At 41.2% G+C, this 19,984-nt stretch overlaps 1 protein-coding gene across 1 annotated transcript in view; it reads left to right on the top strand.

The window, feature by feature from the left end:
* SORD (sorbitol dehydrogenase) overlaps positions 1–19,984 on the top strand; it is a 35,775-nt gene that overhangs the window by 10,362 nt on the left and 5,429 nt on the right. The window contains exons 2-7 of the mRNA XM_081288815.1: positions 3,135–3,168; positions 7,208–7,372; positions 11,653–11,812; positions 16,947–17,065; positions 18,445–18,510; positions 19,594–19,769. Coding sequence (XP_081144941.1) covers positions 3,135–3,168; positions 7,208–7,372; positions 11,653–11,812; positions 16,947–17,065; positions 18,445–18,510; positions 19,594–19,769 — 720 coding nt within the window. The remainder of the gene's footprint in view (positions 1–3,134; positions 3,169–7,207; positions 7,373–11,652; positions 11,813–16,946; positions 17,066–18,444; positions 18,511–19,593; positions 19,770–19,984) is intronic.

The raw sequence follows: 19,984 nt of genomic DNA, 5'->3' as shown, positions 1-19,984 counted from the left end.
ATTTGCAAACATCTATTTAGGGAAGGCGAGATAACATTTAGGATGAAAGGAGCACCTGGCACGATCCTATGTGTCCAGAGAATTCTTTCCTGAGTATTTCCATGAGTTACTGTGTAAGGCAGGGGGCCAGGGGGTGAGTGAGCTTAAGGAGAAGAATAGGAGGGAGAATATGTATGAGATCCAGACAGGATTTTGTTATTGTTGTTGTTTCTTTGTCCTGGGGTTGAACCTAGGGGCACTTACCACTTCGATACATCCCTAGTTCTTTTTTAAAGTTGCTTAGGGCCTCACTAAGGTGCTGGGACTGGTCTAGAACTTGCAATATTCCTGCCTTGGTCTCCCCAGTAACTCCAATTATAGGCAAGTCCCATGATGTCTGGCTTCAGATAGGTATTTCTAACTTGAATTGAAAAGTGCAGAATGGGATGTAGCTCAGCGGAAAAGGGTTTGCCTCACCTGTGCAAAGTCATCAATTTGATTCCCAGCTCCAAAAGAAAAGACAAAAAGAAAAAAGAAAAGACAAAAAAAAAAAAAAAAAAAAAGTATCGGAACACTAACATAACTACAGTAAAGAAGTTACTCAGTTCTTTTTTACCTTCTCATTACTATCATTCACAGAAAGGTAAGAAATCCTATTTAGGAAAACTTGAATGTGTCTAAGACTACAAAACATTTTTTTTTAACTTCTTGCAGTGCTGGGGTTTATATCTAGGGCCATGTACATGCTAGGCAAGCGCTCTACCCCTGAGTCACACCCCTAAGAAGCCTTGGGAGATAAGAAATTGGGTAAATGAAAGCATATCACCACTGAAATCTAAGACTGAAAAAGAGATTAAGTAAATGGGATTTTAACCAACATCATGCCAAGAACCACAATAAAAAAGCAAGGATTTTTAGTAATCTGTATGACAACTTTGTAAAACCTATGGGTTCCCCAGTGGTGCTTAGACAATATTTATACATTTATGGGCTGATCTTAATATGGGCTTGTGCTCAGGTAGCATGTCTTCTGTAGATGAGAGGCAGTAAACAAGCCTGAATTATAAAGGTGATTAGAGTTAGCAAGAAAGAGAAGGGAAAAGAAAGGGCGGCAGTACAGGGAAAGTATTTGAAGTTCTCCATGAAGTGTTTCTGCTACCAAGGAAAAAAACAAATTATTAGCACAGCACCATCTAGTGCCTGGAGAAGTTACTGTAGGTTTTTCAGAGAGGTAAGAGCAAAGGGCTTTTTCAGAGATTAGAGATCATTTCAGTGACTGAGGGCTTATTTGGTTCACCCAACTATTGCTCTGAGTTTGAATCTCCCTAACTCCCCACCCCAAATGCAGTATTCAAACTTAAAACAGCTGGAGGCAAGAATATGAAGATTAGGCTGTGTAATCAATCGTCTCTCAGTGCTTGGGAATTTGCCTAATAACACAATTGGTGGAAGGGTAGAATACTGTTCCATGTTTGTCTTTAGTTTCAATTTAACTTGCAGTTTAAAATTTCACCCAATATAACAGAAACAACTTTACATAATATTTTCTGATATATAATGTCAGATGTGAACTGGGTGTGGTGGCACATGCCTGTAATCTCAGTAATTTTTGGGAGGCTGAAGCAATAGGTTCATAAATTCAAGGCCAGCCTCAGCAACTTGGTGAGACCCTGTCCCAAAATAAAAAAGTAAAAGGGCTGGAGATTATAGCTCAGTGGCAGAGTGTCCCTGGGTTCAATCCCCGTATTGCAAGGAAAAAAGTCAGATATGAGACCAGTGACTCCATTGGGGAAGGTTTTGGTGACAGTTATCCTAAAATGGCCATTTTTGATGGAATTCCTTCTTGACTGCCTGCCTTGTTTCCTTCCCTTCTTTTCTGATTCTTCTTTCTTTTGTCCTTCCCTTCCCTTTTTAAAATTGAGGTTAAAAACAAAACAACCAAAACCTGCCTTATCCACCTTTCTTCTACATCAGATTATTTTTTGTTTGTTTGTTTTTTGGTGCTGCTGGAGATTGAACCCAGGAGTACTCCACCACTGAGCTACACCCACGGTCCTTTTAAAAAATTTTAAATTTTGAGTCAGGGTTTTGCTAAATTGCCTAGGATGGCCATGAATTCGACAATCCTCCTACCTCAACCTCCTGAGTAGCTGAGATTATAAATATAATCCCACTCCTGTTCAGGTTGCTTCCCGCCCCCCAGTACTGGGGCTTGAACTCTGTGGCACTCAGCCACTAAGCCGTATCTCCAGCCATATTTTATATTTTATTTAGAGACAAGGTCTCACTGAGTTGCTTAGTGCCTCACTCTTGCTGAGGTTGGTTTTGAACTTGTGATACTCCTGCCTCAACCTCCTGAGCTGCTGGGATTACAGGTGTGTGCCACTGTACTGGCTCAGATTGCTTTTTTGTTAATATTTATTTTTTTAGTTTTAGGTGTATACAATATCTTTATTTTATTTTTATGTGGTGATGAGGATCGAACCCAGTGCCTCACACATGCTAGGCGACATGTGTGGCCACAAACCCAGCTCTCAGATTGCTTTTTGAACCTGTGAGTTTGCCAGAAATAAATTTATATCTAAGAATGTGTTTTTCCAGGATAGATGATTCTGATATGGAAAGCAGATCCAGAGACCCAGAAGCAGCCCAGATTTCCTTTATGCCTGAGGGCACATCTAGCAGACTTTTTTCTTAGTCCTGGGCAAGTTGGGTGGGTGGATGAGGTTATAAATTAAAGTCAGCTCTTCCTGGGCCTGAAGTTCTCTACCAGAATTGGGCCTTTGACTTTAGGGCAGTTGGCAGTTTCCCTGGGAGGGAACCCAGCATCGGAACAGTATCCCATCCTGTGACATGACACTGGTGACAGCCAGTGTGGTTCTCTGTAAGATTGTGAACATATGATGTATGCCATTGTTTGGATCATTTGCTCTGTTAGAAAAGTGGTGAAGAGCTGGGTAGGTTTTTCTAGCCTGCCATTCGATGAGCCCTTCAGTATACACCTACAGCCCGGCAGCAGTATGGTCTGAGCTTACGTTAATTTTGTGAAGACTAAATGAAACTCCACTTTAACTTTTTAATAATGGAAAGTGTTATTAAGGTAAAGTTATTATTCAAGCTAAATGACTTTTTCTTTTTCTTTTTTCTTTTTTTAGGAGAACTATCCCATTCCTGAACCAGGCCCAAATGGTAGGTCCTTGCAAAACTGAACTGGTATTTTTTTCCTATTGTTTATGTTGGAGACATGTGCCTTATTTCCCTGCCCCACTTTTTTCCTAAATTTATTACTTTTACCTTCATTAAAAACAAACCAAAGACTATGCATTTGTTAGGCTGAGAACCTAATCTGTTTTCTACAATATGACTAGATGGGTAGGTTTATCTTGACTGCTACATTAAATAAAAGAAACATTAACAGAACTAGAAAAAAAAATTATATTAGCTGGGCATGGTGGTACACACCTGTAATATCCGCGATATAGGAGGCTGAGGCAGAAGAATCACAAATTCAAGGCCAGCCTCATCAACCTAGGAAGGCCCTAAGCAACTTAGCAAGACCTTGTCTCAAAATAAAAAATAAAAAGATCTAGGATGTAACTCAGTAGTAAAGTGCCCCTGCATTCAATCCCCAGTATCAAAAAGTAAATAAATATGTAAAGAAAATAAAAATTTACTGAATCATATTACTGACTTGTCTCAGAGAGTTTTTGATGCAAAGTGCATGAACCCAAGGCAGAATTGTTCCTCTTTTAACTTAATGACCAATTACCCTATCTACCACATTGGTATTGCCAAATCGTGTCTTAACCCTAGCCCAAACATTGAAAAGCAGTCTACAGAACTTGATCCTTTAAATAGCAAAGAGAGTATCTTGCTAGTATTCCCATGAAGGCCAGTGGAGCACTCTAAGCCTTTCTGTCAGGTGGCTGGGGGAGGGGTTGCAAGGAGCCCTGCCCCCTGCCTAAATCAACCAAGTACTGAAAGTGAGCACACTGGGGCAGGGCTCCTGCACCTTTGCTCTACTCCTTGCAGGCCTCTCAGTGGGTGAGCCCTCAGGGTGAGCTGACACATTTCCTGGTGTGGCGTCTACCTGGGGTGGTCATGCCGCCCAGTTGCCTAGGGAAGATCCCTGCTGATTGTTTTCTGATCTCTCCCATCTCCAGAATCCTACTTATTTATAATCTGCAGGACCCTGAAGTAAGGCTGGGTATAGTGGGCTAGAGTATCTATTGATGGGTCATACCCAGCCAATTAGGCCCCCTTTCTGTTTGTCCTTGATGAGTTGGGATATCCTCCCCCACCCTGCCACACCTCATCCCAGAACTGCAGCCTCTGTGTGAACATCAGATTGAAGGCAGCTTTCCTGGTGGCTCTAGAGGTTTGCTACTCAAAGGTTGGTTGAATTTATTGACTTTCAGTGATAAGATACAGTCAATAGTTCTTTCTATCAATGTTTAGCAAGTGATGTATTTTCAGGGTTTATAGAGTCATACCAAGATATCATGTTCAGAGAAGTGAAGGAGGCACCTCACTGTGTCCTGATATGTTGGTATTGATATGTTGGTTCCAGAGGTGGCCAAACAAGGGCCATACATCTTGCATTCAGAAGGATCCCAGTATAGCTTCTCTCTGAATCTTTCCTCATTTTCTTGTCTCTTGCTATGCTTGAATTGGAAATGGGAAAGAACATATTTTAGTGAGCACCCTAGCAAGTCAGATCTAATCTCTTGCTACAAATTGGTGACTTCAAAAGAGAAAACTCTAAGATAGTTATCCGAATTCAAATGTTTCCCTAATTTTTTTGGGGTGGGAGGTGAGTATTGGGGATTGAACCAAGAGGCACTTAACTACTGAGCCACATGCCCAGTCTTTTTTATTTATTTTATATTTTGTACTGGGACGGAACCCAGGGGTACTTAACCACTGGACCACATCCTCAGCCCTTTTTTTCATATTTTATTTTGAGACAGAATTTTGCTAAGTTGCTAGGACCTCTCTAAGTTGCTAAGGCTAGCCTCGAATTTGTGATCCTTCTGCCTCAACTTCCTGAGTTGCTGGGATTACAGGTGTGTACCACCACATCTGGCTTCCCTACCTTTGATCTCAGAATTCACCCCGCTATTTCTTTTTCTGTTCATGAAAACCAAAGATGAAGAATGTTCTTGAGCCACATCTGCTGGATTTTGCCAATAGTTTTTTTTTTTGTCAACTTGGCTAGGGTATGGTGCCCAGTTGTTTGGTTGGTTAAACACCAGTCCAGATGTTGCTGTAAAGGTATTTTTTAGGTATATTTAACATCAGTAAATTTTGAGAAGACCAGATTGTTCCCCACAATGTGGGTGAAGCTCACCCACTCTCAAGAGTAAAGACTGGGCTTTCTTTCTTTTATTTTTAATATATATATATATATATATATATATATATATATATATATTTAAAATATATATTTTATATTTATATATTTTTACTATATATTTTTAAATATATAAATATATGTGTCAGCTCACCTCAGGGTGAGCTGACACATTTCTTGGTGTGGCGTCTACCTGGGGTGGTCATGCCACCCAGTTGCCTAGGGAAGATCCCTGCTGATTGTTTTCTAATCTCTCCCATCTCCAGAATGGGAAAAAAATTATATTAAACTTGGAAAACTGACAAGAACAAGATAGTGTTGGTCTCTACACATGTGAACCTTACCTTCCATAAGTTGACATAGTTTGTGGCAAGGGCAGTGTGTAAAGTGTCTGAAAGTATAGCAGAGCTTTCTAAGGCAGAGCTTTTTCTTGGGGAGATATTTGTAATGCGGTCAGCTCAGTCAGACCAAGTCTGTAATCCTTTAGTGCTTATTTCAGCAGAGAGGCTCAGTAGTATCATTATCTTAAACTTGGAAAACTGACAACAACGATACCACCAAATCCCACTTTGTTCAAACCCTTGGAGGGAAATGCCATTTGAAGTCTTTGGATGATTTAAGTAAAGCTGTGGTTTTTTAGAAAACAAGAAACATGAGGAACTCAGCCTGATAGCTCACCATGGATTGCCAAGCTGAGATTCTGTCAGGCTTATTCTTTTGGATAAATAAGAATCAGATAGAGTAGTAATTGTCTGGAAACAGTTACCTCCTGAAAAACAGTTTGTTCTTTTAAGAAGTTGACACATTTCTTCCTCCTAATAATATCTTATTTACACTGTGATTATTGGTTGGGGTTCTCCAGACAAACAGAACAAATAAGATATGTTATGTATGTATATGTATGAGTGTATATATAGAGGTGGGGGAAAGGGAGAAGAAGAGGGAATTTTATTTTAAAGAATTGGCTCATGTGATTGTGGGTGTGGGGACTGACAAATTTGAAGTTGGCAGGGCAGGGCAGCAGACTACAAACTCAGGCAGGTTTCTTCTTCCTCTTCCCCTTTCTCCTCCTTTTCCTTCTTCTCCCTATCTCCTCCTCCTTATCCTCCTCTTCTTCCCCCTCCCTTCCTCTTTCCTCCTTCCTTCTTCTTCCTTTGCAGTACTGGGGGCTGAACTCAAGGCCTTGCATTTGTAAGGAAGGTGCTCTACCATGAGCTACAGTCTCAGCCTTTTCAATTTTGAGTTGGAGTCCTGCTATGTTGCCCAAGCTCCCCAGCTCAGGCAGGTTTCTATGTTGCAGTCTTGAGGAGAATTCTTTTCCTTTAAGAAACTCCAGGGGCTGGGGTTGTGGCTCAGTGGTAGAATGCTCATCTAGTGCGGTGAGGCACTGGGTTCGATTCTCAGCACCACATAAAAATAAAATAAAGTTATTGTGTCCACCTATAACTAAAAAATATATATTAAAAATAAAAGAAAGAAAGCCCAGTCTTTACTCTTGAGAGTGGGTGAGCTCCACCCACATTGTGGGGAACAATCTGGTCTTCTCAAAATTTACTGATGTTAAATATACCTAAAAAATACCTTTACAGCAACATCTGGACTGGTGTTTAACCAACCAAACAACTGGGCACCATACCCTAGCCAAGTTGACACATAAAATCACCCATCACATACAGTTCACTTGTTCTGTGGAAACTCTTCTATCTTGCCAGACTTAATCAGGATTGCTGTTCCGCTTGTTTTCCTCTGTGGTCTAAATTTTGTACCTGGACCCAGCCTGTCTTTTATCCAGAGAGAAATCATTAGGGCTCTTCAAAGTGATACTGGGGTTGTTTTTTTCCCTCACTTTTTTCTCCTTCTCCTTTCTCTTATCAGAAGTGCTGTTGAAGATGCATTCTGTTGGAATCTGCGGCTCCGATGTCCACTACTGGCAGCATGGTCGAATTGGGGATTTTATTGTGAAAAAGCCAATGGTGCTGGGGCATGAAGCTTCAGGAACAGTCGTAAAAGTGGGATCATTGGTAAAGCACCTAAAACCAGGTCAGCAAAATCCTTCAGCTAACTGATACATGTATTCATTCCACATAATACTTGTGTGTGCTTCCTCTTGACCAGGCACTCTGTTAAGCACTGAGCACAGCAATGGACAAGATAGTGTTGGTCTCTACACATGTGAACCTTACCTTCCACAGCAGGAGACAAACCTGGACAGACAAACAGGTCCTTTGTGGCAGTGTTAAGGGCAGTGGAAGAGAATGCAGGGTGTGATCAGCATGTCTTACCTAGACCTCTGGCTCCTTTGGAAAAGATGCAGTTTACCCAATACCTGAAGCCAAGTGAGAAATAAACCAGATAAAGAGGTAGAGAAAATGTTCCAGGAACAAAAGCCACAAACTACCTCCGTGTGCTGAGAATCAAGGCTTTAGATAGAATCTTTGATTTTTTGAAAAAAAATATGTCTTTTAGTTGTGGATGAACCTTTATTTTTATTTATTTATTTTTATGTGGTGCTAAGAATTGAACCCAGTGCCTCACACATGCTAGGCAAACCCTCTACTACTGAGCCACAACCCCAGGCCCAGGAATCTGTGATTTTTATTGGAGGATTGGGAAATAACCAATATTTTCCCTAGATTTGCTTAATTCATTCTGCCTGAGGGGAGGAATTTTTAGCTGTGGCAGACTATGTTGTTCCCTTACCAGTGAACTAAATCCGAATTGTCTTGACATACCCAAGTTGTTAGCTTTAACTTTCCTTTGCTAACAATGTCATTATGTCCTAGAGATGATGTCAGATCACTTGGAGGAAGGCAGTGATTAGCAGTATGTGCCATCTTGTGTTAATCATAGGAGCCTCTAAGCCACATGGAGGGGGATTGGCAAGATCAGAAATTATACATGTGTCCCACTTAGTATTCTTAGGACAGGGCCTCCCTTCATCATTAGTGGAAGCTGAGAAAACTATAGTGTTACAGGGTTTTCCTAAAGTTGAAAGTCCATAAATTCCAACAATATCTGATGACTGGTTCTTATGAGACCAGGTCTCTAAATGTAAGTTAAAGCGTGGAATGGGGTCTGCTAAATGTAAGTTCTAACAAGTGTTTAGTCCAGGTCCAGTGTTGTGCCAGGTGCTTTAAGAGAGATAAGAAAAGAAAATATATGATTCCTAGAGCTTAGATCTAGTTAGGGAGACCAGACCTTAGGAATTATACCAGTACCAACAAGTAGAGAACAAGACTCTGGCCCTAGAAGTCAAAGGGCAATTGCTATAAGCAGAGGTGGTTGAAGAAGGTGCCTGGAGAAGATAGGTCTTGGAGCTGGACATGTGATAGTAACAATAATAAGAAGGTCAGTATTTTTGATTTGCTATTCATTAATCTCCAAGTTAAACATTTAGAGACAATTATTTATTTCATTCTTGAAACCAGTCTATGAGGTAAGCATTATTATGCTTATTAGTAGATGAAGAAATTAGAGCTTGGTTTTTGTCCCAGGGACACACACTGGTTAGTCTCAGAGCTGAAATTCCCACCCTGTTCTTTGTGACCCTAGAGCAAGTACTCAGAACCATCAGGCTGCCCAGCATCTTTAGATTTGAAGAAGATTTTGTATTTGAGTCAGTGAAGAGGTCATAAAATACTATTTTGGTTAAGAGGAACAGAACAATGAGATTACAGAGGCTATAGTAACTAACCTGTCTGGGTTGCTTATGTGTCTCTTTTTTTAGAGCAGTTGTTTTTGGTTGGGGAGTTAGTGGAGATGATAAAATTGCATAGTTTTTATCAAAGTTCCTCTTTAAAAAACACCATACAACTGTGAATTGTATTATTATAATGTAAAATAATTATAGTAATAAATTATTACGGTAATAATTTATTCAGTAATAAAATTGAACAATACCTGATCATGGAAAACCTTGAATGTCAAGTTGGAGACATCACCCTTAATGGTATAATTTGCAGAAAGTTCACTGGGCAGCAGAGAAAGTATAGGGAGTCAGAGAGGGAGAAGGAAGAGACGTACAGGTGAGGAATGCATTATAATGGTCTCAAGGGATTTCTGTGAGTACTTTTTTTTTTTTTTAGAATACAAAGCTTTTATTTAAAATGATTCATGAGGGCTGGGGATGTGGCTCAAGCGGTAGCATGCTCGCCTGGCATGCGAGCGGCCCGGGTTCGATCCTCAGCACCACATACCAACAAAGATGTTGTGTCCGCCGAGAACTAAAAAATAAATATTAAAAATTCTCTCTCTCTCTCTCTCTTAAAAAAAATTATTCATGAGCTAATTTTTCCCTCCAGGGTTGCTATACCACTGAGTACATTATTGTAAGCCCTTTTTATTTTTTATTATAAGATAATGTCTCACTGGTTGCTAAGACTATGATTGCAGGCATGTGCCGCTGCACCTTGCTCATATGCTAATTTTGATTTCAAGTTCTAATCAACTAATCCTAAGAGAAGAAAACTACTCATTGAATATTTCTTAATAGTTATTTACATAATGTAAACTGATAAATCTAAGGCATGGAAATATTTCTAATTCATATATAATCTAACTATCTTTTTAAAAAAATATCTTTATTTATTTATTTATTTTTTAATGTGGTGCTGAGGATGGAACCCAGGACCTCACATTGCTAGGCAAGTGCTCTACCACTGAGCCACAACCCCAGCCCCCTAATCTAACTATCTTATAGTTTGAAATTCCTCTGCAATAATGCCAGTTCAGATAATTATAATGATAAATACAATAAAAACAAGTGTCCTACTATTATATATTACTGTCACTATTATTACCATCACTGCTACTAATGAACACCAGATGTTTAATAGGATCTACACTATTCCATGGATACGTTGTGTTGTGTTCCTGGCGACTTAAATACTCAGGGGTCACTCCAGGGAAACTGAAATAATTGGGCTGCGTGAAATAACCACACAAGAGAAAGAAGTACCTTTTTCTTTAGGGGTGCTGTGATGGCTTCTCTGACCTTAAGGGTCTGCAGAAAGAGAGAGAGAGCACGGGCTGACCCCTTTTATTGAGGAGAAGCCATTTAAATGAGGCAAGGAGTCAGGTTTCAAGGGGCTGAGTCTAGCTTCATGATGTCTGCTGTCAGCAGGTTGACTGACATCTAGGAAGGCCACACCCAAAGGCAGAATAAGAGAAGGAGACACACAAAGGGCATTTCCATGGAACATTCAATTCCAAATAGGGCAAGGTGTAATATCACAAAGGAACAGGTGAGCGTAGCTGCCTGACTACCAGGTGAGCGGGGCTACCGTCTATGATTACCTAGGGAACCAGATCACAAGGTGACTGACAATACCACACCCATCAAAAGGGGAGACAAACACTGGTCACGTGCTATGTTGGCTGCCTGCAAGATGGAACACAGAAAGACAGCAGATAGCTTATTCAGAGAGAAGATTGATGGCTGGAGGAGAGATGGGTAGATGCAATGGGAGGGTGGATAGATAAATACAGGACAAAGTGAACATAGCTAAATGCTTCTTGAAGAACCTAGGTAGAAGGTATCTGGATATTTACTTACACAATTCTTTGAACATTGATGTATGTCTCAAATTTTTCATAATAAAAATATAGGGGGGATAAAGCAATTGGAGAGCAGTTCTTGGGCTGGGTTTCCAAGCAGGATAATGAGACATAAAAATATGACAGACTAGCTATTCACCAGCCTTGAATATATTACCCTCTATTGTACAGTCTGGGCCTCTACAGGTCCTTGGCCCTCACAGTTCTGCCAACCAGGAATCAATTGACTCCTAATTATTGTCTAAACACAACCATACTGAACATAAAACAGGCTATAATTATAATTCTTGTCTTTGTACAGGTCTTGTCCTATGTTTTCAAAACAAGTGAATAAAAAATGTCTGCATGCTCCCTTTCACAGTGGATTTGAGGGGGAAGCCAGACCTGGTTTTCCTTAGATATAGGACTGGTTCTCTGTTTCCCAAGCTGGAAAGTGGCTTGTGGAGCTGGAGAGGCAGGTTGGCTTGTCACAAGGCAGGTCAAACCAGTCTTTGGAGAAGTGGGCTTGCTCTTTCCTCCCAGAATATGATCCTTTGCTGCATCCTGTATTCCTTTTGGAAACACTAGCAGGCTTGGCCTGTCTAGGGTACCCTGGGTCCCCAAGGAGGAGGGTGACTCCTTAGGCTAGATTCTTGCATTTGGCATCAGCCCAGGAGCTGGCATGCCTTCACCATAACTCTATCCTGTTCTTGTTTTCAAAGGTTGGAAAACAAGAAGCCAAGGAGGGGTCAGGTGACAGTGTGCCACCATATTTTCCTCTCCAGGTGATCGTGTTACTATTGAGCCTGGTGCTCCCCGAGAAAATGATGAGTTCTGCAAGACTGGCAGATACAATCTGTCACCATCCATCTTCTTCTGTGCCACACCCCCTGATGATGGGAACCTCTGTCGATTCTACAAGCACAATGCTGACTTCTGCTACAAGTGAGTGCTCACCATCCAGCTGTGCCATTAGGGACCTCTTTCCCTTTTTTTTTTTTTTTTTAGTGCTTTTTCTTCTAGTTTCCTGTGGTGATTTCAGCTCAAATTCTAAACATGGGGCATTTCCCTGGCAGGCGTGCCCTTCTTGGTGGTACTGATGAAGGGACTAAAATTGACTCACAGTAATTGGTTTATCATCTTTTAGTTTGGAGCAAAAATAGAAAATTGCAACTCAAATCACTTGAGCCCTATAATCATCTTGGAGAGAACTTGCCATCATCCATCCTTCATTTTGGTTTCTTTAACAGCCACCAGAAAGGGAAACTATAACAGTGACCTTGATAACAACAGCAAACAGTGACAGTGAGGCTTACTGAGGAGGTGTAGTGTGGTGCCGGGGCTTGAGTCTTGGCATCCTGGATTCAGGCCCTCCTTGTGAGTGACTTTGGGGAGATAATTTAACCTTCCCCTGCTTCACTTTTTAATCACCAGAAGACTAAAGAGGGCAGTGCATGTAAAGCCACATCTACTATTACCACATGCCTGCCTTTATGCTAATAAGTGCTTTATATGTGAATCTTATTTAACCTTCCCAGGAGTAATGGTGAGGTGGGCACTGTTTTGCACTTTTTTAAGTATATTTTTTTAAGTTGTTGATAGACCTTTTTTAATTTATTGAACCCAGTGCCTCACATATGCCAGGCAAGTAAGCTGTTTTGCACTTTTTATACAAGCATTTACTGAGGCAGAAGAAGGCTAATGGATTCAGGTACAGAGCAGAGCCAGGAGGCAGACATCCCCATGCCCTGTGTCTACTACCCTACTACAACTCATGCCTGAAATAGTCTTGAGTTAAGAAGCTGTGTTCTAGAGAAACAAGGTGTTGCACAGTCCTCATGAGTTTCTGCTTTGGAGCTCTGGGGTGCTGATGGCCTCCTCTTCCTCTGACCTGACCCAAGTGTGTTTTCCTTCTATCCCAGCCTGGCCCCAGTGGTGGCTATCCGCCAATATAGGGCTTGTCCAATGGAATCGGCGTGCCATTCCCAGGGGCAATCTAACAGATCTGAGTTTTTCTAGTGCTCACTGGAAGCCTTGAGAGGAGTTGTAGGCCAGAGACCTTGTGATGAGTTTAAGTCAACACCTGGCTTACTTCAGAAGAAAGCAGGTTTTTGTGGGCCGAGTTCACCTATCAGCAAGTGGTTCCTGAATCAGCCTGTCTTTTCCTGGGCCCTTTCCAAATCAAGGTGTACACAGTGTTTTCATGGAAGGAGGAAGAACACAGTGGTAAAGCTCAAGACTAACCACTAGTCTCTGCCATTTACTCACTGTATGACCTCAAGCAAGTTCTTTAAATTTTATAATCTCAATATCATTGGCGTAAAATGGGCATTATAATAGTATCGTTCTCACGGAACAGTTGATAAGATTTAATGAGAAAGAAATAGTAGATACTCAGCACAAAGCCTGGTGCTCAATAAATGACACCAAGGTATGTCTTAGTCATGGTCTTGGGTCTGGGAGACGGAGGTATAGGATTAGGTCTGAGAAGGGAGCCTTGTGCTGGGGATAGGGTGGTGGTAGTTTGTAGGGAATAGTGTGTGGTAGTGAGGGGGTTCTGGTTAGTAGTGGAAATAGGAGGGTTGAAGAAGGTCTCTGGGTGTCATGTACAGCTCACCTCTCCTCTCCTCTTTCCCTAGCATAGCTCTGGGCCTTAGTCTGCTTCATGCTCCCTCTTGGCTTCTTGATCATCCTTTAACCACTTTTGTCTGTTCCCCCAAACACTATTGTAAAATCATCAAACTGCCTTGCTATTTATTCTCTGGTGTTTATAAAGTCCAAAAAAGTTAAGGCTAGAAAGAAACTTGGAGTCCTGTCATTCCCATTCCCTGTCAGTTCCCACTGGACAGTATCGGGGAGGGAGGACCCAGTGACCTTCCCATGGTCAATGGCAGAGGGGCTAGCCCCAGCACTCCTCATGCCTTCTGTGTTTTTGCCTCCATGCCAAGAGGTTTTCTCATATAGTTGGCTGTGTTGGGTACAGGTATGAGGAGGCAGCTTCTATCTGACGGGTAGAACTCTCAATCAACCAGATGACAGCCTAACTCACCACCATTCCCATCCATACCTCCACCCACTTTTCTTTGGTGTTTTTTGTTTTTGTTATTAGTCCCCCCCACTCCACCCTCTTCCTGTAGTACTAGGGGTTGAACCCACTGAGTACATCCCCAACCTTTTTTATTTATTTATTTTTTTGAGATAGTCTTGCTAAGTTGCTGAGGCTGGCCTTGAACTTCCAACCTCCTGCCTCAGCCTCCTGGGTAGCTGGGATTACAGGTATGCGCCACCATGCCCTGCTCTTTGATGTTCTTATTCCAAGGGAAGTCAGAGACAAGATACCAGGAGCACTCAGTTTAGAGCCATTCGGAGCTCTGTGGGAGGCCCAGCTGTGAAGAGGCAGGCTATTGTGTCTTAGAGTGTGGAGTGGGATTCCTTAAAAGGGTTTAGGAGTCTTTATTATTTCGTTATAAACCTTTTTCCTTTATATGGAATCAGCACACCTGTAGGGTGACTAGGGTTTGAACAGCAGTCAGAATGAGAATGAGTTGGAGTGGGGGAAATTATGTGAGAGAAGCAGAGGGGAGGGAAGGGGGAGAAGCCAGCTGAACATAGGCCTTGTGATTTATTCTGTCAAGGACTGGTAACAATAGCAAAAAGACTGTGGAGATGAACATAATGTAGGGCTACCATGTTGATTTTCTGTTTATAAGTTGAAGGTTTTCATGTTTCTGTGTGTAGAGATTTTGAGGGCATTATGTAAATATTGGACAATGATGAATTAGTCAAAATTAGCTATTAGCCATAGAACTGCTTGTACCAAGAGGGAGCTGATGTGGGCCAGGCAGAAGGTGTGGAATCAGGACACTGGTTCAAGTCTTGATTAGAACCAACCTTGTAACCTTGGGCAAGTCTCTTAATGTCATTGAGCTTCAGTTTCCTCTAATGTAAAATAAGGTAAAAAGAAAGCCTGTCCTTCCTGCCTGACAGGGTTATCCTGTGGATTAGATGAGATAATGGACTAGAAAACTGTCTAATCCGTAAAGCCTTTTGCAAATGTTTGCTGTCTACATCAGTGGGATTGTTGATGAGGTGGAGATGCCAGTGGATTCAGAAGTGAAAACCAAGAACCCAGTGGTGAAAGTGATATAGCATTTAATCAGCTATGTGGAACAGGCCCTGTTCCCTTCTTAACCACTCCTGGGACAGCCAGGCAGCTGCTGTCACCAGATGTGGTTTTTCTGGAATGGGGACAAGTACCAGAATGATGCCCACTGTTAAGTCACTGATCTTCAAAGCTGCTGATAGTTGAGATTGTTTGCTAAAGTGAAGCATGACACATGGAAAGTTTGAAAAGATGATGAGATGCTGGAATGTTGGCTATGTTAACCCCTTGTTAAATGAACTTCTATTAATGACAACCACTCCATACCTTAGCTTGAGTAGCACATTACAAAATAATATGGAGTTAGGTGCAGTTGCACAAGCCAATAATCCCAGTGTCTTGAAAGGCTGAGGTAGTAAGATCACAATTTCAAGGCCAGGGCCAGGGATGCATCCCAGTGGTAGAGTGCCATTGAGTTCAATCCTCAGTACTGCAAAAACAAACCAATAAATAAACAAAATCACAATGTGGGTTGGGGGTGTAGCTCAGTGGTAGAGCACTTGCCTAGCATGCACAAAACCCTGAGTTCAGTCCCTAGCACCACAAAAGGCAAACAAATTAAAGCATGGTGTGATCACATTCACTGAAGTGATTTCTCCAAAGAAAATCATTTTCATAGGGGGAAGAATAAAATGGGTTCTGGAATCAGACATTACTGACTTCTAATTGGAATTTTGTGAGCTCCTCATTATCTTTGGACCTTTGGGGCAAGTCATTTAACCCTTTAAACTCAGTTTCCTGAAAATGGAAATAGTAGTACCCACTACAGAACTGTTCTGAGATTGACATGAGTGAATGTGTGTAAAGTGCTTAATGTATTACTCTGCACATTAATAAGTGCTCAGTATTAGCTGTTGTTACTGTTGTAGTGACATTGGACATATACAATATATTTTTTTTACTTTATAAATTTTTAAATTTGTTTTAATTATACATGGCAGTAGAATTCATTTATGCACTTTGCAATATCATACATAAATGGGGTATAAGTTCTCATTTTTCTGATTGTACTTATTGTAGAATCACATCAGTCATGCAGTCATATATGTAATAAGGTAATAATGTCTGTTTCATTGTACTATCCCTCTTCTCCCTATCCCCTCCCCTCCCTTCAGTCCCCTCTACCTAATCTAAAATAACTCTGTTTTTCCTTACACTGCCCTCCCTTATTGTGAGTTAGCATCTACATATCAGAGAAAATATTCAGCCTTTGATTTTTTGGCATTGGCTTATTTTACTTAGCATGATATTCTCCAACTTATTTATTGGCAAATGCCATAATTTCATTCTTCTTTAAAGCTGAGTAATATTCCACCGTGTATGTGTACCACATTTTCTTTATCCATTCTTCTATTGAAGGGCACCTGGGTTGGTTCCATAGTTTAGCTATTTGTGAATTCAGCTGCTATAAACATTGATGTGGCCATGTCACTATAGTATGCTGATTTTAAGTTCTTTGGGTATAAACCAAGGAGTGGGATAGCTGGGTCAAATGGTGATTCCATTCCAAGTTTTCTGAGGAATCTCCATACTGCTTTCCATAGTGGTTACATCAATTTGCAGTCCTGCCAACAATGTATGAGTGTACCTTTTTCTCTACATCCTCACCAACATTAATTTTGCCTCTATTCTTGATGATTGCCATTCTGAGTGGAGTAAGATGAAATCTTAGAGTGGTTTTGATTTATATTTCTCTAATTGCTAGAGATGTTGAAAATTTTTTCATATATTTATTGATTGATTGTATTTCTTTTTCTGTGAAGTGTTTTTAGTTCTTTAGCCGATTTATTGGTTGGGTTATTTGTTTTTTTTGGTGTTAAGTTTTTTGAGTTCTTTATATATCCTAGAGATTAATGCTATTGTTGCTATTATACTTAACCTAGAAGATCTAACTGTACATGTTGAATGACTCCTCAGGCTTCCTGACAATGTCACCTTTGAGGAAGGGGCCTTGATTGAGCCACTCTCTGTGGGAATTTATGCCTGCCAGCGAGGTGGAATCTCCCTGGGGAAAAAAGTCCTTGTGTGTGGAGCTGGTAAGAAACAGTTGACACTTTATTATGGATGCAGTGACTGAGGATATGGGGACCCCTTGTCCATCTTATTCCCCTTGAAAGGCTGGGATTAGTTCTAGAATCTTTCTGAGTAGGGTAGGATTATAGTGTTTCATTCCCTCAGTGACTAGCACTTTGCTGAATAACTAAAATGTCTGCAGACATGATAATAATTAGATTTCCTAGGCAACATAACCCTTTTATTCATTTTAGGAATGAATTCTGGGGCTGGGGTTGTGGCTCAGTGGTAGAGTACTTGCCTAGCATGTGCAAGGTACTGGGTTTTGTCCTCAGTAGTACATAAAAATAAAAATATAAAATAAAGGTATTGTGTCCAACTACAACTAAAAAAAAAGTATTTAAAAAAGAATGAATTCTGCTGGGCATTGTGGTGCACATCTGTAATCCCAGCAGCTTGGGAGGCTGAGGCACAAGGATTGCAAATTCAAAGCTAACCACAGCAAAAGCCAGGAACTTAGCAACTCATTGAGACCCTGTCTCTAAAATAAAAATACAAAATAGGGCAGGGGATGAGGTTCAGTGGCCTAGTGCCCCTGAGTTCAAGCCCTGGTATCCACCCCAAAAATGAATTCAATGATTGTTTTTGAACCTGTGGCAAACCTAGGAAAATGCTTTTGATATTAAAGGAAAGGATAAGTTTTGGAACTTTGGAGTCATACCAGAAAAGTGATGGCCAAGCCCCGTCCATGAACTGTGAATGCAGAAGTGAATGAATGTATTTTTTTTTCTAGGGGAGCTCATAAAGTTGATTTCAAGGGTGTGTACAAAACATGAACCCAAAAGATATTCTTTTTTGCTCCATTTTGTGGTTCTAGATTTTATATTAAAGCCACAGTGCCACCTAATATGCAGATTCTGTGGCGAAACAGGTGATTTGGGGCTAGTTCTTGGATACCTGAATATCCTGAAGATGGTCAACCCAGAGAGCCACCCCACTTAAGGATTCCCTCCAGAGGATCCTTGGAGGACACCCAGAAAGGGTATTTCTTTTGGGGAAACATGATGATTTCTTATGAAGTTTAGGGTAGGAAAACATCTGAACCTTCTGGTTCTAATTTGCTGAAAAAGTATAAATCCTCTGGGTCTTTGAATTTATCTTCAAGCAATGCCCAAGTATAAGTGGAAAATTTATAGTGCTAAGTTATAGGAAAATCAAGTAGAACCTAGTGCTAGGAGCATGTTTCATGTAGAGAACATTTACCTCTGCATTCACAAACTGTGCCAGGTGCTGGGCTAAATGCTAGCAACACAAAAGATACAATTCTTGGCCATGGCCTGGGCAAGGGAATGAGCTGATATATAATAATACACAAACTTCTCCCTTTTTCTGTTTTGCTTAGGGCCAATTGGGCTGGTCACTTTGCTCGTGGCCAAGGCAATGGGAGCAGCTAAAGTTGTAGTGACTGGTAAGATTTTCTTAAAATTTCCTTGAGGGTGAAACATCTGGATCCACAGTTTAGGGCAGAGGCATGAGATACATTCCCTTCCTATGTTAGTCTATTTCCTGTTTCCGTAAAAAAAATAAAATAAAATAAATACTGGAGACTGGGTACTTTTAAAGAAGAGGTTTATTTAGCTTACCATTTGGAGGTTGAAAGTCCAAGATTGGGCAGCCCCATTAGTTTGGCCTCTGGTGAGGGCCCCTGGGCCCATAGCATCACAGTGGCTGGAGCATGTGTGAAAGAGATCATATGATGAGACAGGAGACCAGAGAGATTCAAAGGTCAGACTTACTACTTTCAGGAGAATTAACTCACTCTGCAAGACCAGCATTAATCCCTTCTGTTGGCAGCACTCCCAAGGACCTAATTACCTTGTACTAGGTCCCACCTTCAAACTTCCATGTAGGATACCAGGCCTCTGGCACATGAACTTTTCAGGGACAAACCACATCCAAACAATGGGTTCTGATTCTAAGGGGGCTCCTTCTTTCTCTGGGTTTTAGGGTTGAAAAGTCTACATAGGTATGACCAACTCAGGATGGAGCCTTTTGTGAAAGGAGGGAGTAGCTACTCTGGAGAAGAGGTTGTGTCTCTTTCTGTGTGGACCTTCTACTTCCCTCTCAGTTCTAAAAGGAAACTTAGCTTTTGGTCTGTTTGTTCAAGCTTAGGAGATCAAGAGGATGTATTTGTATGTGGGGAGTTGGTGGTGTACATCATAAACCCATCTATCCATATGTACATGCATACATAAGGTTTTATGTGTGCGTGTGTATGTATGTAAAAAGTATGAAAATGTGTGTAGCTGTGTGGTATGTGTTGGGCTTTGTGAAGATGTAGAAGGGTGTTGATTATGTGTCTTGTGTGAGAAGGAATTTATGAACGTGTGTGTGTGTGTGTGTGTGTGTGTGTGTGTGTGTGTTATGTGCAGCAGTGTGTAGGGGTTAGAAGCACCTCTCACTACACTGGAGCTTGCACTTCTATTTTATTTATTTTTTCTAATCAGTCATTTGATTTCTCAGTTTAAAAGAAACTTTTGCTCATCTTTAGATCTGTCTGCCTCTCGGCTGTCCAAAGCCAAGGAAGTTGGGGCTGATTTCACTCTTCAGGTCTCCAAGGAGAACCCTCAGGAAATCGCCAGTAAAATAGAAAATCTACTGGGGTGCAAGCCAGCTGTCACCATTGAGTGCACAGGGGCAGAGTCCTGCATCCAGACGGGCATCTATGTGAGTGGACTGCGGGCAACAAACTGTCAGGCTGCTTTGGGGAATCAGCGTAGGGCAGTGAAGGGAGCAGAAGTGAGAAGTCCCACTGTCAGGATTCTCCACCCACTGGCTGTTTGACCCCCAAGCAGAATTGGTTAGTCTCTCAGCATTTTGTTTTCTTGTCTGGAATGCAGAGATAGTAACTCTTATCATGGAGTCACAGGGTGCCCAACACA

This window comes from Spermophilus citellus (genome assembly GCF_964194105.1).
Source record: "Spermophilus citellus genome assembly, chromosome: 4".
Taxonomy (NCBI): domain Eukaryota; kingdom Metazoa; phylum Chordata; class Mammalia; order Rodentia; family Sciuridae; genus Spermophilus; species Spermophilus citellus.
This window is presented reverse-complemented; position numbering and strand designations above follow the sequence as displayed.